This window comes from Pieris brassicae, chromosome 7 (genome assembly GCF_905147105.1).
Source record: "Pieris brassicae chromosome 7, ilPieBrab1.1, whole genome shotgun sequence".
Classification (NCBI taxonomy): domain Eukaryota; kingdom Metazoa; phylum Arthropoda; class Insecta; order Lepidoptera; family Pieridae; genus Pieris; species Pieris brassicae.
In genome coordinates, this window is record NC_059671.1 from 2,932,049 (window position 1) to 2,953,807 (window position 21,759).

The 21,759-nt window shown below is 31.1% G+C and overlaps 3 protein-coding genes across 3 annotated transcripts in view; all 3 read right to left on the reverse strand.

The window, feature by feature from the left end:
• The window catches only part of LOC123712174 (leucine--tRNA ligase, cytoplasmic-like), a 33,642-nt gene extending 26,512 nt beyond the window's left edge, over positions 1–7,130 (reverse strand). The window contains exons 1-3 of the mRNA XM_045665158.1: positions 6,914–7,130; positions 6,089–6,298; positions 4,875–5,109 (exon numbers count right to left, since the gene is read on the reverse strand). Coding sequence (XP_045521114.1) covers positions 4,875–5,109; positions 6,089–6,298; positions 6,914–7,111 — 643 coding nt within the window. The 5' untranslated portion in view covers positions 7,112–7,130. The remainder of the gene's footprint in view (positions 1–4,874; positions 5,110–6,088; positions 6,299–6,913) is intronic.
• Positions 7,131–8,245: 1,115 nt separating this feature from the next.
• Positions 8,246–19,833, reverse strand: LOC123712220 (leucine--tRNA ligase, cytoplasmic-like). The gene is made up of 5 exons (XM_045665223.1): positions 19,697–19,833; positions 11,164–11,397; positions 10,334–10,543; positions 9,203–9,404; positions 8,246–8,454 (listed from the first exon to the last, which is right to left on the reverse strand). The coding sequence occupies exons 1-5, from the start codon at positions 19,697–19,699 to the stop codon at positions 8,246–8,248; spliced, it is 858 nt and encodes a 285-aa protein (XP_045521179.1). The 5' UTR covers positions 19,700–19,833.
• On the reverse strand, positions 15,340–19,147 carry LOC123712221 (leucine--tRNA ligase, cytoplasmic-like). Its single transcript, XM_045665224.1, has 5 exons — positions 18,950–19,147; positions 18,114–18,323; positions 16,934–17,135; positions 16,497–16,634; positions 15,340–15,548 (listed from the first exon to the last, which is right to left on the reverse strand). The coding sequence occupies exons 1-5, from the start codon at positions 19,145–19,147 to the stop codon at positions 15,340–15,342; spliced, it is 957 nt and encodes a 318-aa protein (XP_045521180.1).
• Positions 19,834–21,759: the final 1,926 nt, after the last annotated feature.

The following is a 21,759-nucleotide window of genomic DNA, read 5'->3' on the forward strand; positions in this document are numbered from 1 at the left end:
AGGCCAATTATTCAAGAAGGAAATGTTCATACTTAATCTACCAGCGATGAATGTACCTAAATAGAAACCGCGTAGCGCCGTCGAATCAGCCGAAGGGGCGGGGCTTGACAAACTATTCGCCAACGGGCCCACATAACGTACGAGTACGTACGTTAATTTGCGGGTATTAACTGCGTTCTGATTTAAGTTAACGCCGCACTCGAGTTTCTTCCGCGATTTAAACTAAATGCTAGACTAATACTTATATTGAAATTAGTATAAAATAATATCGCAGAAAAAAGCCGTAGTGCGGCTGTTACAGAATGAATTGAGCTTTTACATATGTTTATGTCCCTGTTAATTATGAAATGATTAGAAAATTGCAACATTATATCGTATTTTTATGTCAACAAATAAGTTCCGAGACGATTTTTATGTTAATTGATTTATTTTAACCTAATTTTAACCTTAGTTTAGCTATTGTTGTCGTTTAAAGGAAATAAATCTTACCTACCATGGATATTCTAGTATGTTTTAAATCTCAGTACATTCTGTAATCAATGTCAAAATCTCGTCTTATTCATAAACCTTTGGTAAAGGATTTTTGTCATATATTTTATATAATGTCCATTCGACAATAGATAACTATTTGGCCGCAATTATGGCAACAATGGTGTCTAGTTAAATTTGGTTTATTTTTTAACTTGTGGAGTTTATTCTCGAATATTCTAATTGTATGGAATTATTAACACCTGCACTCTGAACTTACTAAAAAACTACTACTATATACTATAGAACCATTATAGACGCTTCTTAGTAGTTCTATAAAATTCAATACTCTATCGAAAAGCCTATTTGACAGATGACAGTGAAAAATAAAGTATTGTTAAGAGTAATCTATCTAAAACTAGACTTTAAAAGGCGTTAAACAGTAAAATCACTGGTATAATAATAATTTATCTAAAAAAACACAGTTAAAATATAGATTTTTATATGTCAGTTACGCGACACAGAACAGATTAGTCGAATCGACAATGACGTATACATGTTGATAATGTCTTGTTTAATATTAATACTATGATGGAGTTTTATTTGCTGGTTTTTTTTATAGATTCATAATACGTATTTATATGAGTAAAAATCTCAATAATTCCTCATGTCATGCGACGCCATCTTGGCCAGAAAAAACATTTTGACGCGTTTATGATAATAATAATTGAATTTGTATTTTAGTGAATATTACGCTGAAATGGTTTTTAAAATCTTGTCAAATATCTCGGTGTTATTTAGAAGCAAGTGAACTCGTGCCAGCAGTCTTAACAATACTTTGGTAGATTCAGGTGTTAAAAAGTCTAGGTAAAGCAAGCTAACCAATTAATTATGAGTATTCGAGGATTTACTTAATTTTAGAGGTAAATGCGAACGCGAATATGGAAAAGTATTAGGAACTATACGGCGACAGAGCGCATTAAAATTAAACATATAAATGTTTTATTTACTTAGAACATAGATTTTACATAGATCTTCAATTTTAACGATAAATTCGTACTTTTGAATTTTTTTTTAAATTGGAAGGCGAAGCCTCCCTCTTGGGATTTCATTCATTTATGTATATAAGTGTGATTTGATTGAATTTTTTTTTAAACTGAATGTATGTTTTAGTTTTATATATCACATGAACGTTCCTATAAAAATAATACCGTTGATTATATTACTAGACACATGATGAGATTTCTATGTAAAATGTGTGAACACGTCTGTATTTTAAAAGTTGTACGCCATAGATAAATAAATTCGCAAAAAATATTCAAATTAAGAATTCCATTAATTTTTTTTATATATATAATAATTATTTAACAAAACAGGTATATAAAAGTTATTGCTTGATTCTCATCAGATATAGTTATGTCAGTAAAGAGGCCTGATTCTCGTGACTGGAAGGACTTTTCTAAATAACATAATCATTTTTTACTTTATTGCTTTAATGTTGCATGACCATGAATGCCAAGAGCGGAGTTTTCACAGAATTCAAATGCATTTATATTATTTATGTTATAAGAAGTGTTTTATGGCAATAAAAAGTCTTTATAGTACGCAAACCTGCGTGGATGGATGAAGGGTTTGTTTGTTCGGTTTTTACTAGTAACTAAGTCAATATTGGTGAAATTTTTTGTGGCCATTTCTTTTAGGTTGTAGCACGTGTTTTGTGTATGTTTTTTTTTGGTTCTATTTAGTGCCTTTTTCACAATAGACATATTTATGGTATCGTGAGAAACACAAAGACTGAGTTACGACCTAAATGCTACTTTATGATCCTTATTTACGACATTCCAAAATATATTTTCTTACTTATTAAGCAAGAATTTTATTCAAAGTCAAAGGCAGTTACAATTTTTCACTCATGTCGCCTCGAAATAGTAGATTAATTTTGCATTTTAAATAAATTTAGTAATACAATGGAATCTCTATAACTCGAATGTCAAGGGAAATGCTAACGAGATTTTTAACTTAACAAGAACTTAGATACATATGATTTGACTGCTGAAATTTCGACATACGAAGCCGCGATTTCTATGTGTATTTTTCCATTTGTAGAGTCGAATTTGAATCACAATTCAAATAAGTTTTGTTGTATATATTTTTACATATTAATGAAGTAAACTGTACACTAAACAAATCCGTTATTTTGATTTAAACTATGTACAATGACAATAACAATACTCCGAACCCCGAACATTCTTTTTAATTGTTATTATTTCGGGGAATGCCAAGTAAGACGTCAATATATTTTATTAACTCCGACTTGTCCGTTTTTAGAGAGTATAAATATGTATTATCAATATTTCGGAGGGAAATAACATTTTGTTCGAGTAGCAACGTCTAAATAATTCGAGATACCGCACACTTAAAAGGTTCAGCGGAAAGGAATGGCATTTTTTTTGCGACCCACTGAGGATGTCGATTTAACGAGGTGCGAGTTATACAGATTACACTGTATTTTGGTTAATCAAATTGTTTGTGGTAAATCAAGGATCAGCCCTAAATCACAGCTATGGATATCGTTTTTTTATATGTGTTTGTATTATATAAGTGTGTAAATATTGGATTATTTAGGTATTTCGCGTTCGCATAGCCTGCGACCGCCGGGGATCGCCGCCATATCGTTTTCGCGATGTTAAACATTTTTATGTGAATAAACGTTTATATGTTATTTAAATATAATATAAAATTGCAACTCTTTTATTTCTTAACCCATTATAACTCCTTGCGACTATATAATCAAATTTTAATAAAACATTTAACATGAGATACACGACCAAGTCTGTCCGACTGCTGTAAAGCACTCGTAATCGATTTTTACTTTAACCTTATTTTCTACCATTACAGTTACTAACGTAAAACTAATTCGATAGAAAGTAAAAAAATATCATCACAATGCCAATCTAGTGTTATACTCAATATGTCGGTGTTTAACGCAATATGTGTGTGTGTATGTTTAAGTGTGCGCAATTACCATACATAAATTAGTTAAAGCGATTTTTTTTGGTTTATTTGAATTCTTTATTACTGAACTTCTGTATTAAACAAAACGTAAATCTATAGCTCTTCTGATGGCAATACTATATTTCGTCATTAAATACTTTTGCAGATGCATATACATTCGCAAAATGCTTACTTACACATTGATGTGCCTAAAGGCATGTTGGAAATTCACAACTGTATTCAGTGCTTACAGCAAATAAACAAATAAACAAAGCAATAAATTTCTAAACTTAACCGTAACAACAAAGATTATTTTTTTTATAAATAAAAGAATTTTAGAAACTTTTTTTACGTTTCTTACCACTTTTCGAAGCATTAAAATCTCTAAACAAATAAAGGACTAACAAAATAAAACACTTATTATAAAAATAAATAAATATATTTCTAAAAACAATCACTTATCATAAGTATACACAAACTGTAAGCCGACGTCAATATTCGTTCCGTTCTGAACGAGTTCTATACGCGACGCTTCCACGTGTACGCGTATACCATCGCCATTGATGAGTTCCGCGCATTTTGTCACGTGATCGCCTTGTACTGGAATCTTGCGAGGACCTAACGCCGGATCAAGATATTGCCACAGCTTTAGAGCATTTATGTCTGAAAGTTAATAAAAAATATTTTCAGGGTTTTCAATTTAACTATATATATATAATAGTTATTTAACTAAATTAAAGATTTAAGCTTGCGCCTGGTAGATATACCACACACACTACAGCGAGGAAATGCTGCCACAGGGACCAAATTTGTTTTAATTTTCTATTTATTCATTTTGAATTATTATTATTAATACTATGCATGTTAAAAATATTGTAAATACTGTATTTGTGTGTTTAAAATAAATTGTATTTTGAATTTACATACTAATAGTTATTTCTTACTATCGTAATCAAATAATTTGACAGTAAACTAACGTATGCATAATAATTAACACACAATACATAGTAAGACAATTAAAAATTACAGCTGACTGCTTTATACTTCCCAGCAATAGATGGCCTATATATAACATTTATATCAAATTTATTTGACAAGTTCATGTAGCAGTCGCTGACCACGACTGCTGTGAAGAAACGTCGAGTTGTGTAAAGAATTGCGTTTATATTTCAATAGAACTAACTTTATCAAATTTTACTTGCATTATTTCATTACACAAAAATATTATATTATTATAATACAAACAAACACAGAAATTGTCCCATTTGCCTTTAAGCCACAAACACTCTGTCAATCCAAGTGACTCCTTAGAGAATATTTCCTAGAATAGTTAAAACACTGGACCCACTGAAAATGAGTATTACTGGTGACTATAACCATGGATTTATTTTCACCATTTTTTTTTTACTTACCTTTAATAGCCTTAATCTCTTTAGCGATCTTGGCTTTAATCTTCTCAACCGTATCCCCATCTACCAGGGTCACAGAAATGGTGAACAATCCACTCATCGGTGTGGGGTTGGTGAAGGTCACTGTAAGTCCAGGTTCCGCAATAAAGTTGACATGTGGACTACCAGGCGCACAGTCTTCTATCGTTTTTTCTGGAGTATCAGGACTGTCTGTATGTTTGACTTCGATTGCGTCAAGCTGTTGATTCAGAAAATTATACAATAATCCAATTATTTAAACAAATCTCCGATGACGTAAAACGTAAAGTCTTGTAACAAATTGTTTTTTTTAGACGATCTGTATACAATAAAGTACAGGTTTTTCGTTTACCCATTCTACTGTCCGTTTTGGTTAACGACAAGTTCAAACGTGTTTTGGGTAGAATTGTTTTACGTACGCAGTGAATATTATTGATTTATCGTCAATTATGTTATAATTACTAGAAATTTGTAATTTTCACCTAACAAGAGAACACGAGTTTGAACTAAATATTATCAAAGACTTTTAATCGAAAATAAAAATGCTGTGATTTGGCAAAGACCTACCGGAATCAACAACAGTCTTAACTGTTACAAAAGCAAAGAAAATAGGTCTTCAGGCGGCATTCGACGACGCCTACGATAAAATAACTTCGGTTTATGTTATTTTATTCATAGTAATGTAAATTGTTTTTATATTTTAACGTATGTATGTCAATTTATATCATGTTTGTCCTAATTATGTGGTTCAAATAAAATAAAAACATTTTTCTTCTTAATTCTTGTTTTCTTTAGGTCCCGATTACAAACATACTAAAAATTCAAAATGGAACCCCGACATAGCAGCCTATCGCTGAAGTCCGGTGTATAACTGTATGCATTAAGAAATATTCAAAACTTTAAAAATGTTACTAATGCGTTAAATGATTATTTAAATTGTCAAAGAATTATTTTGGTCCTTCGAAACAGACTAAGCTATAAAAAATTAACTTCATAATAAATACTCGAAGTAATATGAACATTAATATCGCATCGTTAGTTTTATTAATTTACATGCTTAAATAATATAAATACAATTTCATTGTAGATTATTTAAGCTAGCCCATCTCGACATCTTTTCATATAAACATATTATATTTTCTACTGATAATATAAATAATTTATACGAAGCAGTAAATATTAAGCCTACAAATACTTACATCCAAAGTATTCAGCAGATATTGTTTGTTATCTTCAAGCAGTTGGGCCTCATCAAAGGGCAAGGCAACAGAGAGTGCTTCGGGACCAATCCTTTGTAGATTATCTCTTGTGGCTTGAACGAATGGCATCACTCTTTTCATATATTTTTTAAGATCGTTTATAGCAGAAAGTTTTGTTGATAATACTTTGTTATCGGGGAGACCTGAAGGCTGCAATCATAATGATTTGATGTTGAATATATACATATAAATATGGTATAAAATAAACAGTTTTTATATAATTTTTTATACCAATAAGCGTTACGAGGTTAGAACTAATAAGTTACTATTTAAATAATTTTCACAAATATAACTTTTCGTTATTATTGCCATTAAAAAACTTAGACGAAGACGTTAATGTGTTTTATAAGTTCCCGTCAAGCTTTCGTCAACTCACTTTAACTGGATATATTTTTATATTTCCTTTTAATTGTAATTTGAATAAATTAATTCCCAACTAATTTTTGAGTGTATATAAAGTTTGACATGTTTTTTTTTAATCTCATTTTTGTTAATTCTTTACAATGTTTGACAATGCCAATGGCAGTATAAACTTTGAGGTCTTAGCCACAGATTTCTATCTCTTTCGTGACCCTATATTTTTTCTAATAGACGATCAGAGTAGTCGATCAGACTTCGGCCGGTTTTCACAATGTACGTTCACCGTACGAGCGAGTGTTAAATGCGCACATAGACAAAGGGATAATCTTAAATTGCTTTGCACAATGTTTGAGGACACAATAAATAAATCAAGCGAAACTAATTACGTTATAACAGTATAGTTACCCCATTTAACTCCTTGAGAGTACTCAAAATGATATGTTGCCACTTCGGGTACTCCTTAGCGACCCATATCACCGCCTTATTCGGCTTCCGCTCCGGTTTGGGCGCTTCGCCTTTTTTAGGCTTTCGGACTGCGCTGTGATTCTTGAGGTAGATACGGAAAGAATGGGCGGCCTCCATTAAATAGTTACTGGCTTTCATTGCCACTATATCAATGTCACCCGCTTTTTCTTTTTCTAGCTGATCGGAAGAAATGTAGGCCAATTATTCAAGAAGGAAGTGTTCATACTTAATCTACCAGCGATGAATGTACCTAAAGAGAAACCGCGTAGCGCCGTCGAATCAGCCGAAGGGGCGGGGCTTGACAAACTATTCGCCAACGGGCCCACATAACGTACGAGTACGTACGTTAATTTGCGGGTATTAACCGCGTTCTGATTTAAGTTACGGCGTTAACTCGAGTTTTTTCCGCGATTTAAACTAAATGCTAGACTAATACTTATATTGAAGTTAGTATAACATAATATCGCAGAAAAAAGCCGTAGTGCGGCTGTTACAGAATGAATTGAGCTTTTACATATGTATATGTCCCTGTTAATTATGAAATGATTAGAAAATTGCAACATTATATCGTATTTTTATGTCAACAAATAAGTTCCGAGACGGTTTTTATGTTAATTGATTTATTTTAACCTAATTTTATCAGAATGTTTTCATTAAAAATTGCTTAGTTTAGCTATTGTTGTCGTTTAAAGGAAATAAATCTTACCTACCATGGATATTCTAGTATGTTTTAAAACTCAGTACATTCTGTAATCAATGTCAAAATCTCGTCTTTTTCATAAACCTTTGGTAAAGGATTTTTGTCACATATTTTATATAATGACATGGGTTTATGGATAAGGTCCATTCGACAATAGATAACTATTTGGCCGCAATTATGGCAACAATGGTGTCTAGTTAAATTTGGTTTATTTTTTAACTTGTGGAGGTTATTCTCTAACTTACTACAAAACTATTACTATATACTATAGGACCATTATAGACGCTTCTTAGTAGTTCTATAAAAGTAGTTCTTTTATTGATGTGCCTAAAGGCATGTTGGAAATTCACAACTGTATTCAGTGCTTACAGCAAATAAACAAATAAACAAAGCAATAAATTTCTAAACTTAACCGTAACAACAAAGATTATTTTTTTTATAAATAAAAGAATTTTAGAAACTTTTTTTACGTTTCTTACCACTTTTCGAAGCATTAAAATCTCTAAACAAATAAAGGACTAACAAAATAAAACACTTATTATAAAAATAAATAAATATATTTCTAAAAACAATCACTTATCATAAGTATACACAAACTGTAAGCCGACGTCAATATTCGTTCCGTTCTGAACGAGTTCTATACGCGACGCTTCCACGTGTACGCGTATACCATCGCCATTGATGAGTTCCGCGCATTTTGTCACGTGATCGCCTTGTACTGGAATCTTGCGAGGACCTAACGCCGGATCAAGATATTGCCACAGCTTTAGAGCATTTATGTCTGAAAGTTAATAAAAAATATTTTCAGGGTTTTCAATTTAACTATATAAATATAATAGTTATTTAACTAAATTAAAGATTTAAGCTTGCGCCTGGTAGATATACCACACACACTACAGCGAGGAAATGCTGCCACAGGGACCAAATTTGTTTTAATTTTCTATTTATTCATTTTGAATTATTATTATTAATACTATGCATGTTAAAAATATTGTAAATACTGTATTTGTGTGTTTAAAATAAATTGTATTTTGAATTTACATACTAATAGTTATTTCTTACTATCGTAATCAAATAATTTGACAGTAAACTAACGTATGCATAATAATTAACACACAATACATAGTAAGACAATTAAAAATTACAGCTGACTGCTTTATACTTCCCAGCAATAGATGGCCTATATATAACATTTATATCAAATTTATTTGACAAGTTCATGTAGCAGTCGCTGACCACGACTGCTGTGAAGAAACGTCGAGTTGTGTAAAGAATTGCGTTTATATTTCAATAGAACTAACTTTATCAAATTTTACTTGCATTATTTCATTACACAAAAATATTATATTATTATAATACAAACAAACACAGAAATTGTCCCATTTGCCTTTAAGCCACAAACACTCTGTCAATCCAAGTGACTCCTTAGAGAATATTTCCTAGAATAGTTAAAACACTGGACCCACTGAAAATGAGTATTACTGGTGACTATAACCATGGATTTAGTTTAACCAATTTTTTTGACTAACCTTTAATAGCCTTAATCTCTTTAGCGATCTTGGCTTTAATCTTCTCAACCGTATCCCCATCTACAAGGGTCACAGAAATGGTAAACAATCCACTCATCGGTGTGGGGTTGGTGAAGGTCACTGTAAGTCCAGGCGCACAGTCTTCTATCGTTTTTTCTGGAGTATCAGGACTGTCTGTATGTTTGACTTCGATTGCGTCAAGCTGTTGATTCAGAAAATTATACAATAATCCAATTATTTAAACAAATCTCCGATGACGTATAAAGTCTTGTAACAAATTGTTTTTTTAGACGATCTGTATACCATAAAGTACAGGTTTTTCGTTTACCCATTCTACTATCCGTTTTGGTTAACGACAAGTTCAAACGTGTTTTGGGTAGAATTGTTTTACGTACGCAGTGAATATTATTGATTTATCATCAATTATGCTATAATTACTAGAAATTTGTAATTTTCACCTTACAAGAGAACACGAGTTTTAACTACATATTATCAAAGACTTTTAATAGAAAATAAAAATGCTGTGATTTGGCAAAGACCTACCGGAATCAACAACAGTCTTAACTGTTAAAAAAGCAAAGAAAATAGGTCTTCAGGCGGCATTCGACGACGCCTACGATAAAATAACTTCGGTTTATGTTATTTTATTCATAGTAATGTAAATTGTTTTTATCTTTTAACGTATGTATGTCAATTTATATCATGTTTGTCCTAATTATGTGGTTCAAATAAAAAAAAACATTTTTCTTCTTAATTCTTGTTTTCCCCCCTTTTCTTGTTGGAACCCCGACATAGCAGCCTATCGCTTAAGTCTGGTGTATAAAAAACTTAAAAATGTTACTAATGCGTTAAATGATTATTTAAATTGTCAAAGAATTATTTTGGTCCTTCGAAACAGACTAAGCTAAAAAAAATTAACTTCATAATAAATACTCGAAGTAATATGAACATTAATATCGCATCGTTAGTTTTATTAATTTACATGCTTAAATAATATAAATACAATTTAATTGTAGATTATTTAAGCTATCCAGACATCTTGGCATCTTTTCATATAAACATATTATATTTTCTAATGATAATATAAATAATTTTTATGAAGCAGTAAATATTAAGCCTACAAATACTTACATCCAAAGTATTCAGCAGATATTGTTTGTTATCTTCAAGCAGTTGGGCCTCATCAAAGGGCAAGGCAACAGAGAGTGCTTCGGGACCAATCTTTTGTAGATTATCTCTTGTGGCTTGAACGAATGGCATCACTGTTTTCATATATTTTTTAAGATCGTTTATAGCGGAAAGTTTTGTTGATAATACTTTGTTATCGGGGAGACCTGAAGGCTGCAATCATAATGATTTGATGTTGAATATATACATATAAATATGGTATAAAATAAACAGTTGCTATATAATTTTTTATACCAATAAGCGTTACGAGGTTAGAACTAATAAGTTACTATTTAAATAATTTTCACAAATATAACTTTTCGTTATTATTGCCATTAAAAAACTTAGACGAAGACATTAATGTGTTTTTTAACTTCCCGTCAAGCTTTCGTCAACTCACTTTAACTGGATATATTTTTATATTTCCATTAAATTGTAATTTGAATAAATTAATTCCCAACTAATTTTTGTGTGCATATAAAGTTTGAAATGTTTTTTTTAATCTCATTTTTGTTAATTCTTTACAATGTTTGACAATGCCAATGGCAGTATAAACTTTGAGGTCTTAGCCACAGATTTCTATCTCTTTCGTGACCGTATGTTTTTTCTAATAGACAAGTAGTCGATCAGACTTCGGCCGGTTTTCACAATGTACGTTCACCGTACGAGCGAGTGTTAAATGCGCACATAGACAAAGGGATAATCGCACGCTAATCTTAAATTGCTTTGCACAATGTTTGAGGACACAATAAATAAATCAAGCGAAACTAATTACGTTATAACAGTATAGTTACCCCATTTAACTCCTTGAGAGTACTCAAAATCATATGTTGCCACTTCGGGTACTCCTTAGCGACCCATATCACCGCCTTATTCGGCTTCCGCTCCGGTTTGGGCGCTTCGCCTTTTTTAGGCTTTCGGACTGCGCAGTGATTCTTGAGGTAGATACGGAAAGAATGGGCGGCCTCCATTAAATAGTTACTGGCTTTCATTGCCACTATATCAATGTCACCCGCTTTTTTTTCTAGCTGATCGGAAGAAATGTAGGCCAATTATTCAAGAAGGAAGTGTTCATACTTAATCTACCAGCGATGAATGTACCTTAAGAGAAACCGCGTAGCGCCGTCGAAACAGCCGAAGGGGCGGGGCTTGACAAACAATTCGCTAACGGGCCCACATAACGTACGAGTACGTACGTTAATTTGCGGGTATTAACCGCGTTCTGATTTAAGTTAACGCCGCATTCGAGTTTTTTCCGCGATTTAAACTAAATGCTAGACTAATACTTATATTGAAATTAGTATAAAATAATATCGCAGAAAAAAGCCGTGGTGCGGCTGTTACAGAATGAATGAGCTTTTACATATGTATATGTCCCTGTTAATTATGAAATGATTAGAAAATTGCAACATTATATCGTATTTTTATGTCAACAAATAAGTTCCGAGACGGTTTTTATGTTAATTGATTTATTTTAACCTAATTTTATCAGAATGTTTTCATTAAAAATTGCTTAGTTTAGCTATTGTTGTCGTTTAAAGGAAATAAATCTTACCTACCATGGATATTCTAGTATGTTTTAAATCTCAGTACATTCTGTAATCAATGTCAAAATCTCGTCTTATTCATAAACCTTTGGTAAAGGATTTTTGTCACATATTTTATATAATGACATGGGTTTATGGATAAGGTCCATTCGACAATAGATAACTATTTGGCCGCAATTATGGCAACAATGGTGTCTAGTTAAATTTGGTTTATTTTTTAACTTGTGGAGTTTATTCTCGAATATTCTAATTGTATGGAATTATTAACACCTGCACTCTGAACTTACTAAAAAACTACTACTATATACTATAGGACCATTATAGACGCTTCTTAGTAGTTCTATAAAATTCAATACTCTATCGAAAAGCCTATTTGACAGATGACAGTGAAAAATAAAGTATTGTTAAGAGTAATCTATCTAAAACTAGACTTTAAAAGGCGTTAAACAGTAAAATCACTGGTAAAGTAATAATTTATCTAAAAAAAACACAGTTAAAATATAGATTTTTATATGTCAGTTACGCGACACAGAACAGATTAGTCGAATCGACAATGACGTATGCATGTTAATAATATCTTGTTTAATATTAATACTATCATGGAGTTTTATTTGCTGGTTTTTTTATAGATTCATAATACGTATTTATATGAGTAAAAATATCAATAATTCCTCATGTGATTACAAGTGAGTCATGCGACGCCATCTTGGCCAGAAAAAACATTTTGGCGCGTTTATGATAATAATAATTGAATTTGTATTTTAGTGAATATTACGCTGAAATGGTTTTTAAAATCTTGTCAAATATCTCGGTGTTATTTAGAAGCAAGTGAACTCGTGCCAGCAGTCTTAACAATACTTTGGTAGATTCAGGTGTTAAAAAGTCTAGGTAAAGCAAGCTAACCAATTAATTATGAGTATTCGAGGATTTACTTAATTTTAGAGGTAAATGCGAACGCGAATATGGAAAAGTATTAGGAACTATACGGCGACAGAGCGCATTAAAATTAAACATATAAATGTTTTATTTACTTAGAACATAGATTTTACATAGATCTTCAATTTTAACGATAAATTCGTACTTTTGAATTTTTTTTTAAATTGGAAGGCGAAGCCTTCCTCTTGGGATTTCATTCATTTATGTATATAAGTGTGATTTGATTGAATTCTTTTTAAAACTGAACGTATGTTTTAGTTTTATATATCACATGAACGTTCCTATAAAAATAATACCGTTGATTATATTACTAGACAGATGATGAGATTTCTATGTAAAATGTGTGAACACGTATGTATTTTAAAAGTTGTACGCCATAGATAAATAAATTCGCAAAAAATATTCAAATTAAGAATTCCATTAATTTTTTTTATATATATAATAATTATTTAACAAAACAGGTATATAAAAGTTATTGCTTGATTCTCATCAGATATAGTTATGTCAGTAAAGAGGCCTGATTCTCGTGACTGGAAGGACTTTTCTAAATAACATAATCATTTTTTACTTTATTGCTTTAATGTTGCATGACCATGAATGCCAAGAGCGGAGTTTTCACAGCATTCAAATGCATTTATATTATTTATGTTATAAGTGAGAAGTGTTTTATGGCAATAAAAAGTCTTTATAGTACGCAAACCTGCGTGGATGGATGAAGGGTTTGTCTAAGTCAATATTGGTGAAATTTTTTGTGGCCATTTCTTTTAGTTTTTTGGTTCTATTTAGTGCCTTTTTCACAATAGACATATTTATGGTATCGTGAGAAACACAAAGACTGAGTTACGACCTAAATGCTACTTTATAATCCTTATTTACGACATTCAAAATATATTTTCTTACTTACTAAGCAAGAATTTTATTCAAAGTCAAAGGCAGTTACAATTTTTCACTCATGTTTGTCGTCTCGAAATAGTAGATTAATTTTGCATTTTAAATAAATTTAGTAATACAATGGAATCTCTATAACTCGAATGTCAAGGGAAATGCTAACGAGATTTTCAACTTAACAAGAACTTAGATACATATGATTTGACTGCTGAAATTTCGACATACGAAGCCGCGATTTCTATGTGTATTTTTCCATTTGTAGAGTCGAATTTGAATCACAATTCAAATAAGTTTTGTTGTATATATTTTTACATATTAATGAAGTATACTGTACACTAAACAAATCCGTTATTTTGATTTAAACTACGTACAATGACAATAACAATACTCCGAACCCCGAACATTCTTTTTAATTGTTATTATTTCGGGGTATGCCAAGTAAGACGTCAATATATTTTATTAACTCCGACTTGTCCGTTTTTAGAGAGTATAAATATGTATTATCAATATTTCGTAGGGAAATAACATTTTGTTCGAGTAGCAACGTCTAAATAATTCAATATACCGCACACTTAAAAGGTTCAGCGGAAAGGAATGGCAATTTTTTTGCGACTCACTGAGGATGTCGATTTAACGAGGTGCGAGTTACACAGATTACACTGTATTTTGTTTAATCAAATTGTTTGTGGTAAATCAAGGATCGGCCCTAAATCACAGCTATGGAAATCGTTTTTTTATATGTGTTTGTATTATATAAGTGTGTAAATATTGGATTAGGTATTTCGCGTTCGCATAGCCTGCGACCGCCGGGGATCGCCGCCATATCGTTTTCGCGATGTTAAACATTTTTATGTGAATAAACGTTTATATGTTATTTAAATATAATATAAAATTGCAACTCTTTTATTTCTTAAATCATTATAACTCCTTGCGACTATATAATCAAATTTTAATAAAACATTTAACACGAGATACACGACCATGTCTGTCCGACTGCTGTAAAGCACTCGTAATCGATTTTTACTTTAACCTTATTTTCTACCATTACAGTTACTAACGTAAAACTAATTCGATAGAAAGTAAAAAAATATCATCACAATGCCAATCTAGTGTTATACTCAATATGTCGGTGTTTTACGCAATATGTGTGTGTGTTTAAGTGTGCGCAATTACCATATATAAATTATTTAAAGCGATTTTTTTTGGTTTATTTGAATTCTTGACTACGAATGTGATGAGACAGAAATGAACAAAACGTAAATCTATAGCTCTTCTGATGGTAATACTATATTTCGTCATTAAATACTTTTGCAGATGCATATACATTCGCAAAATGCTTACTTACACATTGATGTGCCTAAAGGCATGTTGGAAATTCACAACTGTATTCAGTGCTTACAACAAATAAACTAACCAATAAATTTCTAAACTTAACCGTAAAAACAAAGATTATTTTTTTAATAAAATTGTACAAAGAATTTTAGAAACTTTTCTTACGTTTCTTACCACTTTTCGAAGCATTAAAATCTATAAACAAATAAAGGACTAACAAAATAAAACACTTATTATAAAAATAAATAAATATATTTCTGAAAACAATCACTTATCATAAGTATACACAAACTGTAAGCCGACGTCAATATTCGTTCCGTTCTGAACGAGTTCTATACGCGACGCTTCCACGTGTACGCGTATACCATCGCCATTGACGAGTTCCGCGCATTTTGTCACGTGATCGCCTGCTACTGGAATCTTGCGAGGACCTAACGCCGGATCAAGATATCGCCACAGCTTTAGAGCATTTATGTCTGAAAGTTAATAAAAAATATTTTCAAGAGTTGTATAAAAAATTGCGTTTATATTTCAATAGAACTAACTTTATCAAATTTTACTTGCATTATTTATTTACAAATACACAAATATTATATTATTATAATACAAACAAACACAGAAATTGTCCTATTTGCTTTTAAGCCACAAACACTCTGTCAATCCAAGTGAATCCTTAGAGAATATTTCCTAGAATAGTTAAAACACTAATCCACTGAAAATGAGTATTACTGGTGACTATAACCTTGGATTTATTTTAACCAATTTTTTTACTAACCTTTAATAGCCTTTATTTCCTTAGCTAAAACTAATTCGATAGAAAGTAAAAAAATATCATCACAATGCCAATCTAGTGTTATACTCAATATGTCGGTGTTTTACGCAATATGTGTGTGTGTTTAAGTGTGCGCAATTACCATATATAAATTATTTAAAGCGATTTTTTTTGGTTTATTTGAATTCTTGATTACTAATGTGATGAGACAGATATGAACTTCTGTATTAAACAAAACGTAAATCTATAGCTCTTCTGATGGCAATACTATATTTCGTCATTAAATACTTTTGCAGATGCATATACATTCGCAAAATGCTTACTTACACATTGATGTGCCTAAAGGCATGTTGGAAATTCACAACTGTATTCAGTGCTTACAACAAATAAACTAACCAATAAATTTCTAAACTTAACCGTAAAAACAAAGATTATTTTTTTAATAAAATTGTACAAAGAATTTTAGAAACTTTTCTTACGTTTCTTACCACTTTTCGAAGCATTAAAATCTCTAAACAAATAAAGGACTAACAAAATAAAACACTTATTATAAAAATAAATAAATATATTTCTGAAAACAATCACTTATCATAAGTATACACAAACTGTAAGCCGACGTCAATATTCGTTCCGTTCTGAACGAGTTCTATACGCGACGCTTCCACGTGTACGCGTATACCATCGCCATTGACGAGTTCCGCGCATTTTGTCACGTGATCGCCTGCTACTGGAATCTTGCGAGGACCTAACGCCGGATCAAGATATCGCCACAGCTTTAGAGCATTTATGTCTGAAAGTTAATAAAAAATATTTTCAAGAGTTCTGTAAAAAATTGCGTTTATATTTCAATAGAACTAACTTTATCAAATTTTACTTGCATTATTTATTTACAAATACACAAATATTATATTATTATAATACAAACAAACACAGAAATTGTCCTATTTGCTTTTAAGCCACAAACACTCTGTCAATCCAAGTGAATCCTTAGAGAATATTTCCTAGAATAGTTAAAACACTAATCCACTGAAAATGAGTATTACTGGTGACTATAACCTTGGATTTATTTTAACCAATTTTTTTACTAACCTTTAATAGCCTTTATTTCCTTAGCGATCTTGGCTTTAATCTTATCAACCGTATCCCCATCTACCAGGGTCACAGAAATGGTAAACAATCCACTCATCGGTGTGGGGTTGGTGAAGGTCACTGTAAGTCCAGGCGCACAGTCTTCTATCGTTTTTTCTGGAGTATCAGGACTGTCTGTATGTTTGACTTCGATTGCGTCAAGCTGTTGATTCAGAAAATTATACAATAATCCAATTATTTAAACAAATCTCCGATGACAGATAAAAAGTTTTGTAATAAATTGTTTTTTTTTTAGACTATCTGTATACAATAAAGTACAGGTTTTTCGTTTACCCATTCTACTGTCCGTTTTGGTTAACGACAAGTTCAAACGTGTTTTGGGTAGAATTGTTTTACGTGCGCAGTGAATATTATTGATTTATCTTTAATTATGTTATAATTACTAGAAATTTGTAATTTTCACCTAACAAGAGAATACGAGTTTTAACTAAATATTATCAAAGACTTTTAATCGAAAATAAAAATGCTGTGATTTGGCAAAGACCTACCGGAATCAACAACAGTCTTAACTGTTATAAAAGCAAAGAAAATAGGTCTTCAGGCGGCATTCGACGACGCCTACGATAAAATAACTTCGGTTTATGTTATTTTATTCATAGTAATGTAAATTGTTTTTATATTTTAACGTATGTATGTCAATTTATATAATATTTGTCCTAATTATGTGGTTCAAATAAAATAAAAACATTTTTCTTTTTAATTCTTGTTTTCTTTAGGTCCCGATTACAAACATACTAAAAATTCAAAATAGAACCCCGACATAGCAGCCTATCGCTTAAGTCCGGTGTATAACTGTATGCATTAAAAAATATTCAAAACTTTAAAAATGTTACTAATGCGTTAAGTGATTATTTAAATTGTCAAAGAATTATTTTGGTCCTTCGAAACAGACTAAGCTATAAAAAATTAACTTCATAATAAATACTCGAAGTAATATAAACATTAATATCGCATCGTTAGTTTTATTAATTTACATGCTTAAACAATATAAATACAATGTAATTGTAGATTATTTAAGCTAGCCCATCTTGACATCCTTTCATATAAACATATTATATTTTCTACTGATAATATAAATAATTTATACGAAGCAGTAAATATTAAGCCTACAAATACTTACATCCAAAGTATTCAGCAGATATTGTTTGTTATCTTCAAGCAGTTGGGCCTCATCAAAGGGCAAGGCAACAGAGAGTGCTTCGGGACCAATCTTTTGTAGATTATCTCTTGTGGCTTGAACGAATGGCATCACTCTTTTCATATATTTTTTAAGATCGTTTATAGCAGAAAGTTTTGTTGATAATACTTTGTTATCGGAGAGACCTGAAGGCTGCAATCATAATGATTTGATGTTGAATATATATATATATATATATATATATATATGGTATAAAATAAACAGTTATTATATAATTTTTTATACCAATAAGCGTTACGAGGTTAGAACTAATAAGTTACTATTTAAATAATTTTCACAAATATAACTTTTCGTTATTATTGCCATTAAAAAACTTAGACGAAGACGTTAATGTGTTTTATAACTTCCCGTCAAGCTTTCGTCAACTCACTTTAACTGGATATATTTTTATATTTCCTTTTAATTGTAATTTGAATAAATTAATTCCCAACTAATTTTTGTGTGTATATAAAGTTTGACATGTTTTTTTTAATCTCATTTTTGTTAGTTCTTTACAATGTTTGACAATGCCAATGGCAGTATAAACTTTGAGGTCTTAGCCACAGATTTCTATCTCTTTCGTGACCGTATGTTTTTTCTAATAGAATCGATCAGACTTCGGCCAGTTTTCACAATGTACGTTCACCGTACGAGCGAGTGTTAAATGCGCACATAGACAAAGGGATAATCGCACGCTAATCTTAAATTGCTTTGCACAATGTTTGAGGACACAATAAATAAATCAAGCGAAACTAATTACGTTATAACAGTATAGTTACCCCATTTAACTCCTTGAGAGTACGCAAAATGATATGTTGCCACTTCGGGTACTCCTTAGCGACCCATATCACCGCCTTATTCGGCTTCCGCTCCGGTTTGGGCGCTTCGCCTTTTTTAGGCTTTCGGACTGCGCAGTGATTCTTGAGGTAGATACGGAAAGAATGGGCGGCCTCCATTAAATAGTTACTGGCTTTCATTGCCACTATATCAATGTCACCCGCTTTTTCTTTTTCTAGCTGATCGGAAGAAATGTAGGCCAATTATTCAAGAAGGAAGTGTTCATACTTAATCTACCAGCGATGAATGTACCTAAAGAGAAACCGCGTAGCGCCGTCTAATCAGCCGAAGGGGCGGGGCTTGACAAACTATTAGCCAACGAGCCCACATAACGTACGAGTACGTACGTTAATTTGCGGGTATTAACCGCGTTCTGATTTAAGTTAACGCCGCACTCGAGTTTTTTCCGCGATTTAAACTAAATGCTAGACTAATACTTATATTGAAATTAGTATAAAATAATATCGCAGAAAAAAGCCGTAGTGCGGCTGTTACAGAATGAATTGAGCTTTTACATATGTATATGTCCCTGTTAATTATGAAATGATTAGAAAATTGCAACATTATATCGTATTTTTATGTCAACAAATAAGTTCCGAGACGATTTTTATGTTAATTGATTTATTTTAACCTAATTTTAACCTTAGTTTAGCTATTGTTGTCGTTTAAAGGAAATAAATCTTACCTACCATGGATATTCTAGTATGTTTTAAAGCTCAGTACATTCTGTAATCAATGTCAAAATCTCGTCTTATTCATAAACCTTTGGTAAAGGATTTTTGTCACATATTTTATATAATGTCCATTCGACAATAGATAACTATTTGGCCGCAATTATGCCAACAATGGTGTCTAGTTAAATTTGGTTTATTTTTTAACTTGTGGAGTTTATTCTCGAATATTCTAATTGTATGGAATTATTAACACCTGCACTCTGAACTTACTAAAAAGCTACTACTATAGGACCATTATAGACGCTTCTTAGTAGTTCTATAAAATTCAATACTCTATCGAAAAGTCTATTTGACAGATGACAGTGAAAAATAAAGTATTGTTAAGAGTAATCTATCTAAAACATGACTTTAAAAGGCGTAAAAGAGTAAAATCACTGGTATAGTAATAATTTATCTAAAAAAAAACATAGTTAAAATATAGATTTTTTATATGTCAGTTCCGGGACACAGAACAGATTAGTCGAATCGACAATGACGTATGCATGTTAATAATATCTTGTTTAATATTAATACTATCATGGAGTTTTATTTGCTGTTTTTTTTATAGATTCATAATACGTATTTATATGAGTAAAAATCTCAATAATTCCTCATGTGTTTACAAGTGAGTCATGCGACGCCATCTTGGCCAGAAAAAACATTTTGGCGCGTTTATGATAATAATAATTGAATTTGTATTTTAGTGAATATTACGCTGAAATGGTTTTTAAAATCTTGTCAAATATCTCGGTGTTATTTAGAAGCAAGTGAACTCGTGCCAGCAGTCTTAACAATACTTTGGTAGATTCAGGTGTTAAAAAGTCTAGGTAAAGCAAGCTAACCAATTAATTATGAGTATTCGAGGATTTACTTAATTTTAGAGGTAAATGCGAACGCGAATATGGAAAAGTATTAGGAACTATACGGCGACAGAGCGCATTAAAATTAAACATATAAATGTTTTATTTACTTAGAACATAGATTTTACATAGATCTTCAATTTTAACGATAAATTCGTACTTTTGAATTTTTTTTTAATATGAAATCTTGGGATTTCATTCATTTATGTATATAAGTGTGATTTGATTGAATTCTTTTTTTTAACTGAAAGTATGTTTTAGTTTTATATATCACATGAACGTTCCTATAAAAATAATACCGTTGATTATGTTATTAGACACATGATGAGATTTCTATGTAAAATGTGTGAACACGTATGTATTTTAAAAGTTGTACGCCATAGATAAATAAATTCGCAAAAAATATTCAAATTAAGAATTCCATTAATTTTTTATATATATATAATAATTATTTAACAAAACAGGTATATAAAAGTTATTGCTTGATTCTCATCAGATATAGTTATGTCAGTAAAGAGGCCTGATTCTCGTGACTGGAAGGACTTTTCTAAATAACATAATCATTTTTTACTTTATTGCTTTAATGTTGCATGACCATGAATGCCAAGAGCGGAGTTTTCACAGCATTCAAATGCATTTATATTATTTATGTTATAAGTGAGAAGTGTTTTATGGCAATAAAAAGTCTTTATAGTACGCAAACCTGCGTGGATGGATGAAGGGTTTGTCTAAGTCAATATTGGTGAAATTTTTTGTGGCCATTTCTTTTAGTTTTTTGGTTCTATTTAGTGCCTTTTTCACAATAGACATATTTATGGTATCGTGAGAAACACAAAGACTGAGTTACGACCTAAATGCTACTTTATAATCCTTATTTACGACATTCAAAATATATTTTCTTACTTACTAAGCAAGAATTTTATTCAAAGTCAAAGGCAGTTACAATTTTTCACTCATGTTTGTCGTCTCGAAATAGTAGATTAATTTTGCATTTTAAATAAATTTAGTAATACAATGGAATCTCTATAACTCGAATGTCAAGGGAAATGCTAACGAGATTTTCAACTTAACAAGAACTTAGATACATATGATTTGACTGCTGAAATTTCGACATACGAAGCCGCGATTTCTATGTGTATTTTTCCATTTGTAGAGTCGAATTTGAATCACAATTCAAAT

Coding starts and splice junctions, on each gene's coding strand:
- LOC123712221 (XM_045665224.1), bottom strand. CDS start 19,147: ATGAAAGCCAGTAACTATTTAATGGAGGCCGCCCATTCTTTCCGTATC. Junction 18,324..18,949: donor CTCTCAAGGAGTTAAATGGG/GTAACTATACTG, acceptor TTATGATTGCAG/CCTTCAGGTCTCTCCGATAA. Junction 17,136..18,113: donor ATCTGCTGAATACTTTGGAT/GTAAGTATTTGT, acceptor CTGAATCAACAG/CTTGACGCAATCGAAGTCAA.
- LOC123712220 (XM_045665223.1), bottom strand. Junction 9,405..10,333: donor ATCTGCTGAATACTTTGGAT/GTAAGTATTTGT, acceptor CTGAATCAACAG/CTTGACGCAATCGAAGTCAA. Junction 8,455..9,202: donor AGAGATTAAGGCTATTAAAG/GTTAGTCAAAAA, acceptor ATTAACTTTCAG/ACATAAATGCTCTAAAGCTG.